The 22,964-nt window shown below is 34.8% G+C and overlaps 1 protein-coding gene across 1 annotated transcript in view; it reads left to right on the plus strand.

The window, feature by feature from the left end:
• LOC123703987 (neogenin) overlaps nucleotides 1-21,595 on the plus strand; it is a 94,037-nt gene extending 72,442 nt beyond the window's left edge. Inside the window, exons 15-32 of the mRNA XM_045652214.1 lie at nucleotides 147-368; nucleotides 1,017-1,137; nucleotides 2,988-3,143; nucleotides 5,272-5,468; nucleotides 5,962-6,027; nucleotides 7,537-7,678; nucleotides 8,512-8,673; nucleotides 9,444-9,644; nucleotides 14,693-14,843; nucleotides 15,356-15,471; nucleotides 16,374-16,505; nucleotides 16,922-17,017; nucleotides 17,436-17,524; nucleotides 17,934-18,015; nucleotides 18,203-18,320; nucleotides 18,810-18,991; nucleotides 19,456-19,536; nucleotides 20,576-21,595. Coding sequence (XP_045508170.1) covers nucleotides 147-368; nucleotides 1,017-1,137; nucleotides 2,988-3,143; nucleotides 5,272-5,468; nucleotides 5,962-6,027; nucleotides 7,537-7,678; nucleotides 8,512-8,673; nucleotides 9,444-9,644; nucleotides 14,693-14,843; nucleotides 15,356-15,471; nucleotides 16,374-16,505; nucleotides 16,922-17,017; nucleotides 17,436-17,524; nucleotides 17,934-18,015; nucleotides 18,203-18,320; nucleotides 18,810-18,991; nucleotides 19,456-19,536; nucleotides 20,576-20,718 — 2,457 coding nt within the window. The 3' untranslated portion in view covers nucleotides 20,719-21,595. The remainder of the gene's footprint in view (nucleotides 1-146; nucleotides 369-1,016; nucleotides 1,138-2,987; nucleotides 3,144-5,271; nucleotides 5,469-5,961; nucleotides 6,028-7,536; nucleotides 7,679-8,511; nucleotides 8,674-9,443; nucleotides 9,645-14,692; nucleotides 14,844-15,355; nucleotides 15,472-16,373; nucleotides 16,506-16,921; nucleotides 17,018-17,435; nucleotides 17,525-17,933; nucleotides 18,016-18,202; nucleotides 18,321-18,809; nucleotides 18,992-19,455; nucleotides 19,537-20,575) is intronic.
• The last annotated feature ends 1,369 nt before the right edge of the window (nucleotides 21,596-22,964 follow it).

The following is a 22,964-nucleotide window of genomic DNA, read 5'->3' on the forward strand; positions in this document are numbered from 1 at the left end:
TATTCTGGATATTCAGCTACCTACATACCAAATTTCATTGTAATCGGTTTAGTAGTATTTGTGTGAAAGAGTAACAAACATCCATTCTCACAAACTTTCGCATTTTTAATAATATTAGTATTATTTTTATTCTATTTCATTTTCAGTCAATCCAAGTCCGTTGGGAAGCGCCACCCGCACGGACTCACGGTGGTCCCCTCACAGGGTACAAAATACGCTATCGCCTTATAAGTGGTGGGGCACAAACTAGTGGGAGTGGGGCAAATGGGGCAAGTGGGGCAAACAGAAGACGAGCTGATTCATTAACCACGCCTGCTGATGCTAGACGAGCTGATTTGACTAATTTGGAACCGTCGGCTACTTATCAGGTTAGATTTACTTGCGAATTGACCTGGAATAATATCTTGTGATAATGTAATGGATATTTTTGAATTCAAAATAATATAAATATTAATTTGTTTTGTCATATCTCTAGTTATTTCTAGTATTACTGCTGTTACTTCTATAAATTTTACTTGGAACCTCATGAGACGATTATTTGTTTCTGTTTATTACGTAGGTATTTTCTGGAATGGTCAACATGTATCAGCTAATTTTAAGTCATCACGTTTAATATATCATCAATATAAACTAGAAACAGTAAAGGTTCCACCATGCATCCTTGTGGCATGCAAGGATGCATGTTGTGGATGTATGCATTACGCCATGCATGAGACGATTATGCATGTCGTCATTTCATGATGATGATTAAATTTTGAGGTTATTATTGATACTATAATTAATATTGTTTTAAATTCTGTTAAGATATGACCTTTTGAAATTAAGCGGCATTATATGATTTTGCTTATACAATTATTTTCTGTATGTTACTAAAGTTTCTCTTATGTCATTTTTGTGGTTCCTGATAATATTAACACGAATATACAATATTCTAGATCCGAATATGCGCACTATCTTAGAACTAAAGAAGTTTCACTTCTGACACACGCTCTTACTATAAACGACTATATCCCCAGATCCGCATATGCGCACTGAACGCGAACGGCTCGGGCCCGTTCAGCGAGTGGGTGAGCGCCACGACGGCGGGCACGCCCCGCGCGGATACCGCTGTACCGGCTCTACCGCCGCCGCTCACGGGTCAGTTGTCATACATTGATAGATTGCCTGTTGAAATCAGATGTAGGGTAAACTTGCATAATTCGTACCTGCGCTTAAATCGTACCTCGTCTATATCTCGGCTTGGGTAATAGTTACCAGCGCCTCTGGTGGCATAAAATGTCAATAATAGTCGGCCATGTTGCCATGTGACAAATAAATACCTGTTACGTTGCTCCCGACTAAAATATTTATCAAGTAAGTTTTTTCTTACTTTTTGAGTAATTTTTTCGCACACTTCACAAGAACTGTCTTCCAAGTATACCGTTCATAAGTTGTTTAACTGTTTATTTTATATTTATGCGTATATTTGTGAATATATTTCACATAGTAAAGCCGGCTTGTTCGTTGACAGTTTTTTTTGCGGCAAATTTGAAATTCTTTTGATACTTGTGCCTATTTCGTACTCGCAGCAACTTCTTAAAACGTACCTGTACGAACGAACGAAAACACCTCAAAAAGGAAACAAGAAAAAGAAACAAGAACAAGATGAAAATGACAGTTGGTATTGCAAAATATGTCAAGAAGACGTTAAAGAAAACATGATTAAATGCGGTAATTGTGAAGTATGGGTACCTACCCATACTTCACAATTACCTACATGAGCTATGTGCAGGGATAACTAAAAAAACAAAATGTTATTACTGCGATGACTGTCAGGATTTGGCAAAGACCATCCGCTGTATTAATAAGAATTAATCTAGGTACATTAAAATTAAGAAAAAGAGGAGAAGATTATTAAGATTGTGATTTTTAAGACTGTAAACCAATGATAGGATCCCAAAGTACGATTTAAGAATATACTAGTACGATTTAAGATGAATGGTCTTAAATCGTACTTTTTTTAAGTTTTTGAAAATTGTTTATTTCTCAGAAGTTTATAAGATATATGTTATTTTTTGTTGAAATACTAATAGAACATTAGTGAAATTATAATTACTTAATATAAATAACTGTGTATCATTGTTCATTTCCAAAATTTTTGAGGTTCTCCTTAAGTGGTACGAATTAGGCAAGTTTCCCCTACATTAGTAGAGCTTGCTGAGATTTTTATTGAAAAATGTTAGGTATTGCGAGCTGTGAAACTAGCCATACATTTATTACTTACTAGCTTTCCGCATGCGGCTTCGCCCGCGTTTTAAAGAAAAACCCGCATGGTTCCCGTTCCCGTGGGATTTCCTGGATTAAACCTAGCCTATATTACTCGTGGATAATGTAGCTTTCGAATGGTGAAAGAATTTTTAAAATCGGTCCAGTAGTTTATGAGCCTATTCATTACAAACAAACAAAGTTTTCTTCTTTATAATATTAGTATAGATTACATAACTTACAAGACAGATTACATGACATTGTCATATTATAGTCAATAGGTATATTTTTGATCATCAAACATGTATCGCCAGCGAATAATGCACAATAATTATTCGTCACGTTTGGTAAATCATTAATGTAAACTAGGAATAGTAAAGGTCCTAACACGCATCCTTGTGGCACACCACATGTATTCTTATAAGACGATATAAATGCCGTATTTTATATTTGATATTTTTAAACACGGTTACATATTATAATATGATAAGTAATTCTTTATGGAGTGATGGCAAATACTTCTATTTATACTATATATAATTCGTTTTCTTACTTTTCGTACTTATGTCATGATGAACAGAATCAAATGCCTTTGTTAAAACAAAAATTATAAGAAAATCTATTATAATTTTATTTCATTTACCAGTTTCTTTTTCTTTTTCTATAACTCCAGCTCGTGCTATTTATCTATTAGAATAATATGTAGATTATAATGTCTCATTTCTTTCTATTTCGTTTCCCAGCTCGCGCAGGCCGCGACTGGATATCAGTATGGTGGGGGTCGACCAGCTCGGGGGGCACGGCGCGGGGCTGGTGGCTCGGCTGGGGGCTCGGCGTGCCCGACGAGCACTCGCGCGAGCTGCCCCTGCACAGGACTAGCTATGTGATACGCGGGTTGGGTAAGGACAGACAGACAGACAAAAATGTAAAAAATTGTGAAATTAAACTAATGTGTGAAAGAAGATATCAAATATCTTAAAAAATGATGAAGTTATGGGACTTTTAAATACGTCAAATGACGTCACAACGACAAATCAACTTCAATGATGTATTTATTTGTTAATTATATTACTTGGTTGGCAGGAACCAAGAAGCTTATATCTAATACACTGGAGATTTCAGTATGAACATTGACGTGTAACAAGAAAATATTGCCCAGTTCATGTTTTTTATCACTTTCACATCTAACTTGGTATTGCCACTGTTAATACGAAGTTTTCCCAAGGCTACTATGTATGCTGTAATATTCTGTGCAAAAGGTTAGTTTTTGTACATGAGTTTGTTGATAAATTGCCAACAACGTCATTCAGAAGCATTGTTGGATGAGACAATTATTATTTATGCTAAATAAACTAAGTATCTGAACCAATTATTAAAAAGCGATACTCCCTGATTATGGGTAGTCACCATAATAAAATTGTAGCAACTCTCACTTTGTCAATATGGCATGTGTGTCAAAAAAATTGCGTCGCTTCGAATATTTAAGTTAATATTGTTGCTTATTTAATGAATATTTTCCGAATATAAAGAATGCATTGTATTGTGCAAAATTGCAGAAGTGTTTGGACACCAAATTCTGGCATAGAATTTCACAGGCAAGTGTATATTTACGTTATTTACAATATTCCTCAATACTCCTGCATTTACCTGTTTAGAATCATTTCAATGGCAAAAATTGTCTAATTTAGCATCATTTTAGTAAGCAGTCATGTTAAATTTGTTATTTCCCTAATACTTTATCATTTTTCAACAAGTTTTCAATAAACAGATTTAACAAGTAAGGTAACCATGATGACGAGTTTTTATGGATAGCGAAGAGAATATATTGTAATAACAATATTATGATGAAAATTTAGAACACCATTTTAAAGATTGTTACTAGTAATGAAACAACACACGACATCGGTATTGCACTCACATGTAGTTATAAGATTGTTCGTTTTTACATTGAAATTTATACTTTTTTAACTTACCTCATATTTTTTTGTTTTACGTATTTCAGCTTTCCAAAAAGTAAAATAAAAAGAAATATATGTGCCCATCAAGGTTACTGAGGATTACGACCCAGAAAAAAATACCTTTTGAAAAATAAACTTTGTAAAGTTAGCTGAAATTTGTGCAAGACTGCTATAAACAGTTTTTCTTTGATGATTCTGGCTTGAAATTGACCCGTCGAAGCAACGCGTTTAAAAAGAAGATCTGAGTAGCTAACAATTTGGTAAACAGCATCTGATGCAAAACACAACTTTCCTCTATTTACAAAGGATGTTAATGCTATATATCGGTTCATATCCAAGCTTTGTAGCCAAAAGTTATTTATAACTATCATTCTATACCAATTAAAATTGTATGTACCTACCTATAAAGTATAACCATAATATTATAATATAAATACTGTTAAAAATATATGTCGTTATTATTTATAGACCATGATTTTTAGTTTTTTCTATTTTGAAAAATCCTGAATTTACAAACCAGCGTGGTCACTCGACAGAAAGAGACAAATAACATGACTGACGTCATTGAATGTCATAGTTTCTTGTTTCAAGTTAATGGTCATAGTGCAATCTCCAGTGTATTAGAGGATATAAGCTTCTTGGCAGGAACAAAAGCATTTTACAGTGTGTAAAATGCTTTTTCAATAACTCTGTCATATAATAAGCCGCATTGGAAAAATCTATATTTACAGTGCCACAAACTTTACTGACCCGGTGGCAAAAACTGGAACTACGTGCCGCCATTTTCACAGACTTTTCATATAGAATATCTTGTATAAATAAAAAGTTACTTATTAATGTTTATTTACACCATTGGCAATGACATTATTTTTATCCCTTGCATCCGGGGAAATACTATTTAGCGGTAACACTAAAATCAACATCAGTGACACCGTCACCGGGTCAGTTACGTTTGTGGCACTGTACACATATTTAGCACAGAAGAATATTCATTAGTCAATTCAATGAAAATTTTAGACGTTATGTTTGATTTTTGTTACCTATTTTTATTTTTTTAACAATTTTCCAGAATCGAACTCCGAATACGTAATATCCCTGCGCGCTAGCAACGCCCTTGGCCTTGGTCCCGCTGTATACGCGACCGTGCGCACACGCACTACGTCTCCGGACGACGAGCCGGACGAACCGGACGAGGCTGATGCCGATGATCCGGAGGAGACTGAGGATAATGATACCCCACCACTGATACCGCCGGTGGGGTTGAAGGCAAGTGGGGGGAGGTCACAATATGAGAAAAATAGTACATAGCTAAGCTTCATACAAACGCCCAAATCGATTCCACTAAATAAAATAAATAAATAAATATTTCAGAACAATTTTCACAAAAAGCACGATCTGATCCCATACTAAGCTACCGCTTGTGTTATGGAAACCAGATGGCTGATAAATCATCACAAATTTTTGCCCTGGGTGGGAATCGAACCCACAACCTGAGGCTTGGAAGGCAGGGTCACTACCAACCAAGCCAACCGGTCAGTCAAATTATACAATCATAAAAAGAATTAAAATAAATATTTTTTATTTAATTTGTAACCCTAACAAAATAGGTAAGAATTCTGCGTTAAGATCCTTTGTCTCTGTACTAATTTTTTACTCATGGTGTGTGATGTTTAATGTCATATGCCAAGAGTATCTAGTGGGATTTTCTTTTAATTCAAGAATATCATCTTAACATATAATGTTCCTAACTTTTTTTCAGGTTATAATGCTGAGTGGTACGACTGCAGTTGTTTATTGGACAGATCCAACATTACCCAAAGGACAGGTAATATACTAAGTATACCTATTATTGTAAAAAAATTGATTGTTTGTAAAGTAGGTTTACGATCGAGATGTTTAAAGTAACCGTCATGAGAAGCTATAAATTTTGTAAACAAGTGTTCAGGAGTTCACAACATTTGGACCAACAAAAAAAATGAATGAATACGTTGATCACCATATTTTTCTCATTAACCGTAAAGCTCGTCACCTGTAAAAATCACCGGTAGTCACTTGTCACACGAAGCTCAAGCTATATCTCCAGGTATACCAATTAACCTAACCAATTACTTCACAATTTAAAACCTACTTCTAATATTAACCTTAAGTTTCCAAAGATTAGCGCGTTTGAACAAACAACTCTTTCTTTTTACTTATTATATATTTTAGATAAATTGTATTACGCACCTTTTGACGTTTTTTTCGTGGCGAATTTATTTCCTTAGATGTACTGGCTACTGGCTCCATTATACGTAATAACAAATAAAATTAACGCAACAATTAAAGTAACAACAATAAAAAAGTGATAACGAAACAATAACAAAATTAACAATAACAACCAGATCCGCGATATATGCAAAGCAATGAAACAAACTCGTACGCATTCGAAACTCGAATGATGCGTTTATTTCAAAATGGCGTCCCGATAGTTCACAATCCCTGCGACGGACGCGTTCCGGTACCAAGAAACACAAACGATAGCGCTTTGCGTCGTTAAAATATGATCCGACTAAATTAAATAGGTTGTTACTTTCATATAACCCGTCTATATTTCATGTCGATTGAATATGGTCAATTTATTATTATCTCGCAGTATAAAATGTTTACTTAGTAAAAGATGTTTGTTTACATAATTTATAGCTTCTCGTGACGGGTACTTTACGTGATAACGTCTTATGATGAGATGAGACGGGAGATCGGTCCGTCTCTCTCTCGTTATACCTGCGATCGCGCTCGTGAGGTTTTGGTGTGACACAAGTTTCTGAACATGTCACCCGACTAAAACGATTTTAAAGACGTTATCACGTCAAAAATATGTTGTAATAATCCTTATAAATTATAATCTCAATCACAAAAAATCACAAAAAAATGTTTTGTAAGGTTGAAAAAAAAAAATACACATTTACTCAAAAACTGTGTATTCTGACTGCTTACTTCAGATAATAAATTATGAATTACAGACCATATACTATTACCTTATTTTATTAATGGTTTTTTATCTCTTTCTATAATTTTAACATTGCTAAAATTATCACTACATAGTATAAAACAAAGTCGCTTTCTCTGTCCCTATGTCCCTTTGTATGCTTAAATCTTTAAAACTACGCAACGGATTTTGATGCGGTTTTTTTAAAAGATAGAGTGATTCAAGAGGAAGGTTTTAGTATATAATTTATTAGGTTTTAGACAAAGCGGGCGAAGCCGCGGGCGGTAAGCTAGTACATGATAAATGAATGTTTCTCTTATCTTTTTTTTCCATAAGTTTAACAGTCTTTCTTTATCTTTTATCTTTTAGTTAGCAACAGACGGACGTCGGTACGTAGTGCGCTGGTCGGCCGGCGGTCGTGTGCGTACATACAACGTGACCGATTTGAACTGTATGTTGGATGACTTGAGACCATACACTACTTATGAGTTCGCTGTTAAACTTATTAAAGGTGAGGATTTTAGATTAATATTTTTGATAATAAATGTTAGGAATTTTGAATAGCATAGAATGTTTTTTTCTGTCCCTTATGTATTATTGTACATTATATTTCTATTAAATTATAATTTGATGGGTATATTGTGAGAAAAATTGTGTCTCAACGCTGTAAAAGTTGTAACTAATACATAAAACAGTTGCAATAAATATCTAAAACATGGAATACTGTAAAAGCTGTTTTAAATACCTGGACTAAGAAATAAATGAATAAATCATTTTCAAAATTTACTTAAAAGAATGTAATTTCTATTCTTTTTTTTTATTGAAGTGAAACTACAGTTGGTATCATTGACATTGAATCTTGCCATAGAAGTTTTACCTCTTACACGTGTACTTGGAACACACGCTCTTTTTTATAGGTTTTTTTTATATAAATTTTGTTTATTTGACAGAATTCTAACAGAACTTACTGTCCAAAAGCGATTATCTTGAATAATGTATGAAATTTCTGTTCGAAGTTTGTTACTTTTTGTATTTTAAGTACGTTCTATACTATTTTAAATGATGGATTTTTGAAGTGAAACTTCTTTATCGGGGTTGGAAAAAAATTAGTGTGACATTTTTTCGTTACGCGTGACATTTTCCGTTACGCGCCATCTTTTTCTTATCCCTGCCACGCGTGATTCGACGTATTTCTGTAAAGTTGCATATAGTAAATTATTTTTTGAAAAAATAAGGTCATAAAGAAGTTTCACTTCTTACGTGTGTACACTAGTATACGCACACATTTTTTCTTCTGCCTATACTTGTGTACATGTGAGAAATGGGTTATTTCCCCCATTTAAGGCGGTCGCGAATCCGCATGGTCCATGCTGGCCAGCAACACGACACTAGAGGCCGCCCCCGGGTCAGCTCCGCGTGAGTTGCGTGCATCTCCCGCTGCTCCGGCCGCTCGTGCTGCTGACCTGGCGTGGACTCCACCCGCTAGACCCAATGGCAGGATTACTGGTGAGTGGGGGGGGGGGAGCTTTTGGTGGGTTTTGACAGGTTTTTACTTGATTACTGGTGAGATGCAAAAGTTTTACAGCGTTTTAGGAAGTCTACAAAGGTTTTGGGAGCATTTTTGTCAGTTTTGGTAACGTATTGCGCCAAAATTTCATTTTGGAAGGTTTCCGGTTGGTTTCGAACCCTTTATTTATATATTACACTAGGTTTCCGCCCGCGGCTTCGCCCGCGCAGTCAAAGAAAAACCCGCATAGTTCCCGTTCCCGTGTGATTTCTGGGATTGCGTCATTTTCCCGGGATAAAAAGTAGCCTATGTCCTTTCTCGAGTATCAAAATATCTCCATACCAAATTTCATGAAAATTGGTTCAGTAGTTTAGGCGTGATTGAGTAACAGACAGACAGACAGAGTTACTTTCGCATTTATAATATTAGTATGGATTTACACAATATTAAAAGTCACCTACATACATTCCATGAAAATTTAAGGCAAAATTGTAAAATGCACTCTTTTTTGACAATATCGTATGTGTGTACACTACGCATGCATGCACACGTACACGTTTGTGTGAGTGTATTTTAGTCAAAACCTCGAAAATTAAAATAAAACCCAAACTCAAAGTCAACATCCTTTTATTCATATAAACAATACACTTACAAATAATACAATATTACAATTACTTAAAAATATCAAAACGGGACACAAATCTAATTTTCCACTCCCTAAAACATTAAAAATATCACATTTCATTTAAGTCAAACTCATTTTTCACAGGCTACGTAATAATGTACGCAATCCAACGTCCAACGACCGGGGCTGCGGAAGAATGGACCGCGGTCGCGGTCGTGGGCGACAGGAGCAGGGCCCGCGTGGACCGGCTCAGGGCCCGGACCACGTATAGCTTCAAGATACAGGCGCGGAACAGCAAGGGGCTGGGGCCTTTTAGTCCAATCATTACGTATACTACTGGACTTGGTGAGTAAGGGAGCATCCCTATTTAATAAAATAAAATAAATAAAAATAAAAATAAAATTGATTTATTTCAGGAGTATTTCCCATACATTTCCCATGCATATTTGACAAGTATAGTATTACTATTGAACGCATGAATGTCAAACATTATTTTCCGTATTTGACTGGATTGACAACTAATAATCGACATGTACGAAAATCAAAATTTTTGGGAAATATTTATTCGTCTAGTTTTTGTTGTTTTTATGATTTTTTCTGCTATTCTGGACGGAGACAAATCCAACAAATCTAAAACCATGAAAGTTGGTTCAGCAGATCTCGAGTTATAAGTGTTGGAACATACACTACTTTCTTTTATATATATATATATATATATATATAGATATCTCCATGGGCACTATGTTGATCAAACGTGCCATATAGTTAGTAATTATTTGATCCGTTTTCACTTGTTGATCCGGTTGGTATTTGTGGATCCATTGCCACACCACCGTCCGTATGTGGATCCGAACGGAGCCACAAGTGTAACCATCAGTAATAATAATAATTACGTGCTTTTTATACAAATCCACCTTTTTTGCGTTTAAGCTCTTGTTGATCCGATTCAAATGAGCCAATCAGAGCCCACCGAGCTCAGCCATTGGTCGCTTGCGGCCTTAGCCATTTGAAGGTTTAAAGACATTTATTTCCGTTATAGAAACGTATGTTGCCGTTCGCCTTCCATAATTTGTTCGGATCTTCGGGAGGGCAAGATAGCTAGCTCGTCTATTAGGATAGTGGCGATTTGATGTTGAGATTATAATATTTGTATTTATGTTTTTATGTAGCGCTTTGCGGATGAACATACACGTATTATAAAAGTATAATTGTTTTAAATTCATTATTTTAGTGTCGTCGTAGATTTTATTTGTAGAAGTTAAAAAAGGATAGTTTAAGATGATTTAATGATTTTATTTTGTAAAATTTGGAGTGGCGCTAATTTATTTTTGTAAGCACTCCCCCAGACTTCTATTAAATACATTAGGTGCGGCTTTGCTAACGTGTTGTAGATGGTGTGGCGTAATTTATGGGGTATGCAAGAAGTAATATTACGCAGAGATCTAAGAAGTGCTGATAATTTATTTTTTAGATGGTCGATGTGATAATTCTATTTCAGAGAGCTGCCGATTCGCAAATCTAGGTTATTTCTCGTGGGTTTTATGTTCTAATACAACACCGTTAATTTTAAATGGAGCGTATGGCGGAATAATTTTGTTATGAGCTTTGAATTTAGATATATTTATTTTTAGGAGATTGCATTGAAACCATTTATATTTAATTCATTTTGTGCTTGCGCTATCATGTCATGTATAGAGGGAACAAAATAAAACAGACAAGTGTCATCCGCATAAAGTGTTATAAATAAATAAATAAATAAATATTATAGGACATTATTACACAAATCGACCTAGTCCCACAGTAAGCTCAATTAAGGCTTGTGTTGTGGGTACTAGGCGACGATAAATATAATATTTAATAAATACATATATAGATAATAACACCCAGACCCAAGAACAAATAATTGAGTTCATCACACAAATATTTGCCCTGACCGGGGATCGAACCCGGGACCGTCGGCTCAGTAGGCAGTTACTTTACCACTGCGCCAACCGCGTCGTCAAAGGTGACCATTTAGCTTTAAATCTTGTAAATTATTAATATAAATTAAAAAAAGCAATGGGCCTAGAATCGAACAATGTATGCCACATGTAATTGGTAAGGGAATGCTATCGTGGTTATCTATTTTAACTATTTGTGAAATATTTATCGATTTTTTAAATATGATTTCAGCATATCTAGTGCTTTACCATTAATGTTAATGGATGTTAATTTCTTTATTAAAAGTTCGTGAGAAACGGTATCGAAGGCCTTTTGTAGGTCAATAAACACTCCCAAAACTATATTGTTTGTGTCAATGTTCTGTTTCATTTAAATAGTTAGGTCCATAGTCGCTGACAGAGTGTTACTTTTTGGCTTAAATCCGTATTGACGCACTGAAATAAAATTAAATGAGTCTAAATATTTTTCTAATCTCGTGTGTAAAATCTTCTCCAATATTTTTGACAATACTGGCAAAACCGAAATTGGCCTATAGTCACCAGGTTCAAATTTTGAGCCACTCTTATAGATAGGAGTTACCTTCGCTATTTTTAACGAGTCCGGAAAACGTCTTTGAATTATGGCTTGGTTAAAACAGTCGCTTAAGGTATGATTTAATTTTTCTTTGATGCATTTAATTGCTTTTGTAGTAATACCATCAAGACCTGTACTACAGTTTGAAGTAAGTTTTTAAGCTTATTTATAATTATATATTTTTACTGGCTTCGGTAGGTCTGAACTTATTAGTGAGGTAATTTTTAAAATTTCGTAGTTGTCTTTAGATTTCCTCTCCTCTGAGTTATAAAATGTCAATTCTGGGAAACCAGCAAAAATTACATTTTTTTCGCGGCTCTTTCTGTCCCGTAGTTCCTTGATTAAGTTTTTATTTATATGAAGTTGATTTTTAGACGTAAAACCCGATGAGTTGGCTCATGACTGACTGATTTATTGATTGAAGATTTAATTTCAGTAATTTTATTTTACTCTCACCCTGGTTTATCTGGGATTCTAATTGAGAAATAGTACTCTTCAATAATATGTTTTTTTCAGTAATTATCATACATGCTCATGACTTAATTTCATTGATTTGATTCGTATTTTGGCGAATTAAATTCAAAGATTGTACGTTGGACGATTTAATTTCGGTAATTTGTGTTTTTACCTCAGAAATGTTTTCATGAATTTTGTTTACTATTTTGTTCATTTGGGCATACATATTTTTCAAGTAATGTACTAATACGGCTCAACTCCGACCGAATATCCTTCATATCATCACTAAATCTGCAATCTTGTTCTAGCGGTTGTTTCCGTTTTCTGTAAGTAATTTGAGTATCAGTTGGCGTAGAACTCGTAGAAAACGAAGCTTCGATAGATCGGGATGCGATCCACCGGTAGTACCCACTGCACCACTGCTGGTTAAACGTGTTGGCGATCTGCGTACACTCATATTTACTCCACAATGGATAATTTGTGCAGGAATATGAGTCGTCATTTGTTTGACCTAAATCTAACATTTTAATTATTTTATCAGATTGATATCAGAATCAGGGCAAAGGCGAACGCTACATGTCAATAAATATTATGATAATTATCTTGATATTTACTGATGATTCAAGAGGTAGGTTGTTATTTGTAGGATGCATACTACTTGAGGATTATCATCGTCACTGTATGACGAAAGGTTCGTCCAAATCTATCTTTTTAGGATTCCGTATTTTTAGTTTCACAACGTTTTCTATAAGTTTCAATTGAATTACGGTCGACTTCTTCAACTTCCATAAAACTCAGGAGATTTTTGCTAGCCCTAATTTCATATCTCCATGTCAATGTCATGCAAGTGCATATAAATGGAACAGATCAACATACGACTTATGATTTGGTATATAAAACGGAGTCAAAAAGTGTTTGAGCATTTCAAAATTTGAACCGTTACGGAGTCGAGTTCGTCTAGTCTAGGCGGATTTAGCAATGTATGGAACATTATACCTAACTATAATATGTTTGTGTACGGAGCCAACAAATACTGTAGTGATTACGAAAAATTAATCTACGTTACTTAATATACAGTTTCGTTTTGTCGGATCAAATAAAGCTGTAATTTTGATAATATAAATGGATCTGATCAACATACGACTTTGGATTTGGTATATAAAACGGAGCCAACAAGTGTTTATGGGTTTCTGAATTTTGGCCGTTACGGAGTCGATTCAGTTCGAGATCTTAGCAATAAAAATGTTGAGTATATCAATTTCTCCATGAATACGTTTGGCAACGTCGCCCAAAAATTTGCGCCGTTGCCACTCCGGGCAAGATCTATGCAACCGGAGTCGAGTAATATCGGGGAAAAGGTGGAGTCAGGAATGCACGGCAGTCGGGCTGGATCAACTTAGTGCCCAAGTTGGTATTTATATATATATATATATATATATATATAGATTCTACTTGTTAATTGACTGCCTTGGTACAGTGGTTGACGCGTGAGCGTAATACCGAGGGGTCCTGGGTTCGATTCCCGGTGGAGACGAAAAAAAAATGTCTCGGTCTGGCAGGACACAGAAGGCTGATCACCTACTTGTCCCTAAAGAAAATCGATCCGTGAAACAGCTGTATAATGCATCTGCCCCTTACCCCACTATGGGACATGGGACTTCACACTACTACTATAGTATTATTATTAATCGTCATTTTCATCATCATCACCATTAGGATCGTTTTCATAGTTAATATCATTATAATGTTTATCATTAGCATTAAGAGCATCATCGTCATTTTAATGTTGACTATCATTACCACTAAAATTGTTATTTATGTACTTAACACAATCAATACTCATTAGAATCATGTTCTATCGTTCCGTTGTTTAAACAAAGATTTTTTCATTATTATCATCATCACCATCTTTATCATTATCACCATGTTCATTAATATCGTATTTGTGACGAACAATCGAACAATCGTGCAGCTTTTTGAAGTGAAACTTCTTTATCGGGGTTGGGAAAAAAATTAGTGTAACATTTTTTTGTTACGCGTGACATTTTTCCGTTACGCGCCATCTTTTTCTTATCCCTACCACGCGTGATTCGACGTATTTCTGTAAAGTTGCATATAGTAAATTATTTTTTGAAAAAATAAGGTCATAAAGAAGTTTCACTTCTTACGTGTGTACATAAGTACACACACTCTTTTTAAGCCATTGCATAGCTTCTATCGCGGGCCTTGAGCGCGGGGACCGAATCCAGAAATTCCGTAACGAAAAAACCTCACGCTCCACACTCCGACGGGCGGAGGTGTGGCTTGAAGGCATAGCATGCAATAGCTTTACCGCGGCAGTCCCCGAGTGACACACGTCTTTTTTTTGGGTGAATCGTTTAAAGATAAGGTTAGGTTATTCCGTATCCCACTTGTGTGTTCAGAAAGTGGTGAAGGAGCGGGTCTAGCTAGCGCTACATCAGCGTGGCTGTGGGCGAGCGCGGGCGGGGCGTGTGCCGTGCTCGCTCTAGCGGCTGCGCTGGCGCTGTCGCTGTGCTGTCGCAGGACACAGCCCCCGCTGTCGCCTGACACTAGGTATACATTACACTATGACACAACACACTACATTGCACTATAACACACTACACTACACTATACAACACTATACTATACTATAACACACTACACTATACTACACTACACTATAACACACTACACTACACAACACTATACTATACTATAACACACTACACTATACTACACTACACTATAACACACTACACTACACAACACTATACTATACTATAACACACTGCACTACACTATACACACTACGTCACATTACACGAGACTACAATATACTTCACCACTAGATTTCTTAAAAGTGAAATACACTACACTTTATTATTACAGTGTAGTGTAATCTAGTGCCGATTTCTTCACTACATATACTAGACAAAGCAAATACAAGTCACTGGACTTCAAACTAAACTACACTACACACAAAATCAAGCATGACGAGAAACAGCTAATGTTGTAAAATATATATTATTTTAATGAGATACACTAAAATAATAAAACGTATAAAATTATCTTTCCCCTCCCAGTACATACCAAAAAGCGTCTGCCTCAGCGGGAATCAAACCCCCGGACCTGTGGATACACCACGACCAGATGGAGCTGAAGCACATGGACAAGAGTCTGCACAGCTCAGCCAGTAAGAGTACGAGTTGGTTACCTTTTTGTTTTTTGGCTTGTTAAGTTTTAAGTGCATTTGATTTTTTTTAGAACATGCATTTGATTTTAAGTGCATTTGATTTTAGAACATTTGATTTTTTCTGTAACATGGCATTTGATTTTAAGTGCACTTGATTTTTTTCTATAACATGCATTTGATTTTAGAACATTTGATTTTTTCTATAACATGCATTTGATTTTAGTTTATTTTTTCTATAACATGCATTTTATTTTAAGTGCATTTGATTTTAGTTAATTTGATTCTTTCTTTACTATGCATTTGATTTTAAGTTTGATTTTAAGTGCATTTGATTTTAGAACATTTGATTTTTTCTATAACATGTTTGACTTGTAGTTATAACTTACGTTGTTAGTAAAATTCTTTTAATTCAATTTTACGTAAACTTGTAGAACCAGTAAAATAATTTTTGTTTGACTTTAAAACGCATGATATCTTATTAATTTTTATGATAAGCAAAATTGTGAGGAAAGTGTAGAATCCTTGTTGGACGTAAAATAATGCAATTTTTAACCGTCGTATTGATTTCCATTGACTAACAGAATTATGATTTTCATCCTATTTCTGATAACAAAATACGTGTCTAATTTCACTTCTTTCTCTGCTTTTATTTTAATTTGCTAGATTAATTAATACGCGCTAGATCCGACTTTAATATGCTCTGACAATTCAATTTTTTGCAATTTTTTATCGCACTTCGGATCACAAATCAATAATTTCACCCAATTTTGTCCTATTTGCCAGTAGTCTTGACGCGTAATACGCGTGTTTTTTACTTTTTCCATCTATTTCTAATCCTAAAACACGTTTTACCCATATTTTCTACCCAATTTTCCCACATTCTTCAACAATTTACCCAATCTCCCCAGTATCCGCGGGCAGCGTGGACACAGGAGCCCTAGTATCGTCCACGCTAACACTCCGAGCTCCACCAGCTGAGTACGAACCAACTCGAACTACACCCGCATCGTTGGACCGACGCTATGTGCCTACTTATGTCGGTGAGTTACGTCTTTTTTTAGAAACAATACATACATACAAGACAATTTAGACACGACGATCGACGCCTTCCTTCCTAAACTTATATACTATAAAAAGAGATAATAAAATACATATTTTTATAAAATAGAGAATGTCTACAAACAGTAGTGAAACTGTCCACAAACCGTAGTGAAAGTGTCTACAAACAGTAGTGAATCTGTCTACAAACAGTAGTGAAGCTGTCTACAAACAGTAGTGAAGCTGTCTATATACAGTAGTTATTAGCTTTATTTGTTTGTATTTATGTATACCTACAATCTACATACATTATATTTTGTTTTTTTGTAGCACTATCTTTACTTTCAATGTTTAGATTTTTATCACTTTTTGTTTTGCCATGCTTTTATTTTTATGTTTGTCTGTCTGTCTGTGCAAGAGTCCCGCACGGGGTGTTGCTCGGGCAGTTCGGACGCGTGCCGAACGCCGCGGTGCAACCGCTGCGACCCGCCCGATTGTGTGCCGCCTTATTTAGGTTTTTAGTTTTTTTTTTTTTACATTTTGCTTTTTTTCTGTTATGTTTAAATTGATGTATGGTAAACAAATTGACCCAGAATCTTGGTAAAAATTATTAAAAATGTTTTTGTTTGAATGATATTTTTATACACATATACATATATGACATTTTTTGGCGATTTTTTTAAAAGGTGATTGTGCGTCTAACTTTAGTTGTTTATGGTGCGTTAATACTTTATTTCCTTTTTATTATTTGTTTGATTTAACTTACTGATACGAAACGAATCACATAAAGGAAACTGAATTTTTTCACTTTTTTTGTAAACACGGATTTTGTCATTATTTACCATTTTGTTTTCTTTACCAATATCTCTCACTTCCTACAAAAAAACTTATCTTAACACATATTTAACATAAAATAAAAATGATCCTTCCAGCCATGACAGGAGTGGGGGTGGGCGTCGGAGTGGGGATGGGCGTGGGGTGCACCTCCACGTGTGAGAGACGACGGCATATGCCCGATCAGGTGGGTTATTTATATGTTTTAATATGTATATGTAGTGTGTAAATAAGTACTTGATTAGGCTTGAAATTTTTGAAAAAATTACTATGTAACTAAATGTTTCATTTGGATTAAAATTTTGAAGAAACAAATTGTTTCAAGGGCTATATTTTTTTGCAATTTTGTTTTTTTAAACCTATGAAGGTATATAATATATAAGGTAATACACTTATATGTTATGACAATACCATTTTTTGACAAGAACAAAATTATCGATTAACGCTGCAATTTTTTTTTTGTTTAGTCGGGAATTTCTACAAATTAAGAATTTTTTTTTATAAAAAAGTGTCTTTTTCGCTTTTTCTTATAAAAAATAGATATTTGCATACTGCTTTCTTCTTTTTTTAAATAATCTATTATCTATTATTTCCAGAGTACACCACTCCTAACAGGAGTAGCGCCGCTGAGTTCAGCGCAATCTTCTCTCGCGTCGTTACACGCACCGCCTGCACCGTGTATGTATGAGTATTGACTCTTCTCGACTCTTACGTTCTCTTCTTTTCTCTTCTTGTTGTTGATTTTGTGGGAGTTTAATGTTTTGGAAGGACATTTGTTTATCTATCAACGGATTTAATATTTATATTTTATTCTATTTCTCTTATGTATACATTTATCTCTATCCCCACCTATCTCCATTCCCAGGTGGAGCGAGTACATGTCCTCTAAGCGCATGTGCAGGTACCGATGTGTATGCGACCGCGCTCAGTGCGAGAGAGAGAGGCCACTATGTGGCGTATGAGCCGCTGGGACATTATACACAGTGAGTTGCTGACTGTACATACACACAAACACACACATTTTATCTTGTGTTTTGCTGACCGTAAACATACACAGTATTTTGCTGACCGTATACACACTGTACAATGTATTATATTGCTCTTCATTAATTTTGTTATTTTAGAGCTTTTAGTTTAGTTTATAGACATAATACTATGATCAATATTGGGAGAAGCCTCTGGCTCCTGAGACACAGTTTTAAACTAGTTCGGGAGCCGAAGGATTCATTATCTAGACCTGTATAATTATTATGTCAATAAATTTTTTTATTATTTATTTTTATTATTGCTGACCGTACACATACACGCACAATATATACATTTGTGAATGCTTAAAATTAAACATTAAATTTATATATTGTTTTCTATTGACCTACCCTCATTTTACGACTTTCTATAACTACATAATATATTAAACTAACTTGAATATTTCTACAACTTTATAAAAATATTTATCTACATCGTGTCCACAGCCGAGACTCGCTCAGCAGCGAAGCGGGCACCAACACAATACCGGGTGCGAACACCGGTACCGGTACCGGTATCGGTGCCAACACCGGTGCGGGCTCGTTACAGCGACGGGCACATACCGGTGCGTTGCATAGTTTCGCGTTGGATAACGCGTCCGATCATTCTACGCCGTCGCATTCTAAGGGTGAGTTGATACACACACACACACAGATGTGTACAATAATTCAGACAGGCTACACATACATGCAAGTGAGTTAAAGACACACACAAACAGACATAATATATGGCACACACATACATATAAATCGACACACGAACACATAATTCCGTACACAATAAATCATTATCCATTTAGCTTAGGTAATAAGAATATTTACAGCCAATTACACACCATAAACACACACATGTACATTATATACATACATACGTATACAAACACATGCACACACATAAAATACATAACTGTCACATTTCAATATTTTTGCACTTTAGAGTATCGAATGTACATTTGATTTGTAATTAGTGCTCAATAAATAAAAATTTACATTTAAAGTTACACCACATTATTCTATATAAAACATTACCCCCCTTTAAGCAAAGTTGGATAACAAAAACCCACTATATTATATTGTATTTTATTTTTTCTAGCGGGTAGTGTGAGAGAGACGTCACCATATAAGAAGAGTGCGAACTCTTCGCCAGGACATATTCCAAATAGATTGCAATTAGGTATGTAACAAAAACACAAGAAAAAGGAATGACATGAATAGGATAAAATGAATGACTATGGAATTCCCTGAATAAAATTGTTTTTTACTATATCTATATATTATAAATCTGAAGAGTTTGTTTTTGAACATTAGTGGATCTCAAGAACTTACTGAACTTATTTCGTAAAATAGGCTATCTAATATCGAAAGAATTTATCAAATCCGACCAGTAGTTCCTCAGATTAGCGCGTTCAAACAAACTCTTCAGCTTTATAATATTAGTATAGATAGAAATTTTGTCTGTCTATCTGTCTGTTTGTTGAGACTATTATTTGATTTTTAACCAATTCTGTTTTCAAGGACCTAATAAACTTACTAACGCGGGCAAAATCTAGTACTAAATAAGAAATAATTCTTATGTAATTAATATATAATACATATAATAAAATATATAATATACAGTGTAAACTCTATATAACGACACTCCATTTAACGTCAAACTCCGTATAACGTCAAGATTTCTCGACTTTGGTTGGTTTATATTGTTGTCTATACAATAATACACTCCATATAGCATCACGCTCACTCTAATTAACGACCACAATAAGACATTACCAATTACTAGGAAGTACTGACTAAGTTGCCGAAATCAATGAAAATGTAGTTGTGTACCTACATTCTTTTTTAATGACATACCTACCGAAGATTCTAAGAAATGCAGTCGTTTGTTTGTTGTGTGAATGAACTTACACATGTTCACCTCAACTACTTGGCTTTCGTTAGTTACACGTTAAATAAAAAATTCTGCATGCCGAAGAAGATGGACGATCTGCCAAAAAATTGAAGAAACCTCAATATGAAGACCTTGATCAAGTGATGATAACATGGTTTCATAGGCAATGTCAAAATAATATTCCTGTCTCGGGACCAATCATGCAATTTTCCCTTTCTTTCCATTTAACGACCACTCTCTATAACGTCGAAAAATGCACGGTCCCTTAAGTGACGTTATATAGAGTTTACACTGTATATAATAATTCTTCTTCTTATTATTCCAGGAGGTGGTGTCCCCCACAGCGGGTCGGAACTGGAGCCCCTCACCCCGTCCCGTTCTACGGAACGGCTCCATCGGGACATGCAGAACTTGGAGGGGCTGATGAAGGACTTGTCTGCTATCACACAGCAGCAGTTCCATTGCTAGCGGCTTAATAATATGTGGAAATGTGGCTAATTAGCCAGTTGTAAAAAAGAAGAAGCTCTCACGTACTAGCAGGTCCATTGCTAGCGGGACTTTGGGCCAATTATATTTTAAAATATATAACAATTGTACTGTGAAAACTCCAATATGTGACTAATAAGACAGAATTCACTTCAGATGGTGGCTAATTAGCCAGTTGTAAAAGATATAGCTGAAGCTGAAGAAATGAAAAACTATCGGGTATTAGACCGCAGAGAAAAGGCAAAAAATGTCGATAATTGAGGGGCTGCTGCTGCTAAAGTAGCAGTTCCACTAATAGCTTACGTGTTATGTGTAAAAAGTTGGCTATTTAGCCAGAATAAAAAAAAATAACTCTTTTCCGGTTATGATAGTTGAAAGACTGCTAAAGCTGCAGTTCCACTGTTAGCGGACCTTTTTGCTAATTATACTGTATGTGGAGGCTTCGAAATGTGGCTAATTAGCCAGAATTGACATCTTCGGCTTCATGAGCCTACTTAATGTTACTTAAGCGACATCTATTGTAAAATTAAAACAATTGTCGACAAATTCAAAATATTGTTAATACTTCAACGTATAATAATTTTTATAACTATTATTTATTATGAGTGAATTTTGAAATAATATGACAAATTGTACTGATTTTTAAATTATTTGAATATTTTAGATTTTAATTACAAATACTGCCATATTAGTTTATTGATTGATCTAAGTTTTATGTATAGTTGATATTTTGTAAAATAATGTATTATATTTATGCTAGTCGAGTGGTGCGTTCCTTTTTACGGTATGATAAAAATAAATTATCTATATAAAAAATTGAATTTTCAGTAATTATTTCGATTTTTTAATACTACTAGATCATATTGCAGTTTTAAGACATTTTTTACATAATTTTTTGAAGGTTCGTATTATTTAGTTTTACAATGTATTTTACTTGCCATATTTATTATTTTTTATAGGAAATATTTACTCAAAAATATTTTGTTTTGTTTGTTTGTAACATTATACATGAAATAATCGCATGAAATTCAAGGAAATCGGACTAATGCCAAAACTATGTATTTCTAAGGTTGACGAAAACCAAAAAAAGCCTTTAAAACGATACACAAGTATCATATTACATATCGGCCTTTGACTTATAATTGTCGAAATTTATTAATAAATAAATTGACTAACGAATTGACACCGCAGGCCTCGAATATACTAAAAATATATAAAATTAAGTGTTGAGCGAGCTCAAATTTTTATACGTCTTTACGTTAGAGATCAATTTTGTAATTAGACTGACGATCTCCATCGAATTTTCTATAATCCACGAGTCACAGATTAAAAACTTGCCAAAATATTAAAGAGCGTGTGCTGAGCACACGTGTCAGAAGTGAAACTTTGGCAAGATTAAAAGATACCAACATCTTACTCCATGACGTGACGTTATTGCCATGACGCGACCAAAGAAACGCGCCTAAAGAAGTTTTACGTCAAAAATAATAACTTGGATTACAATACAACATACACTATTATATATTATTCGCAGTTACTTGCCTTTTGAAGTGAAACTTTAGGCGCGTTGATAGTAAAATTTCAAGATCGCGTCATGGCAATACCGTCACGTCATGAAGGGCGACGATTTCGGTATCTAATCTTGCCAAAGTTTCACTTCTGACACGTGTGCTCGGCACACACGCTCTTTTTTATAAATAAACCAGATTTTTAATCCGTGGCTCATTGTAGCTTATATGTAAACGCACGGATCCACTTGTTGTAAATATTTTGTACCTTAACTCGTAAGGAATAAGGATTAATATCGAACACGGTTTTTTGACATTGTTGTTTAATATTTTTACGGGTCGACGACCCAGGCTTTATATTTGTAAGTTCTACGTTTGGATACCACTTTTGTAGATAACCAGAAACTTATATTTTTTATTAACAAAAACCGACTTTTTGAAATAGACATTTTATAATAGACTAGCTGTGCCCCGCGGTTTCACCCGCATTGCTCCGCTCCTGTTGGTCGTAGCGTGATGATATTCTGATATATAGCCTTTCTCGATGAATGGGCTATCTAACACCGAAATAATTTTTCAAATCGGACCAGTAGTTCCTGAGATTAGTGCGTTCAAACAAACAAACTCTTCAGCTTTATAATATTAGTATACATTTACCAACCAATGTTTTTTTACCGATTCGTTATCGCAATAGTTGTATCCAAATAGTTGATTTTACTT

The sequence above is a fragment of the Colias croceus genome, chromosome 28 (genome assembly GCF_905220415.1).
Source record: "Colias croceus chromosome 28, ilColCroc2.1".
In the NCBI taxonomy this organism is placed as follows: Eukaryota; Metazoa; Arthropoda; class Insecta; order Lepidoptera; family Pieridae; genus Colias; species Colias croceus.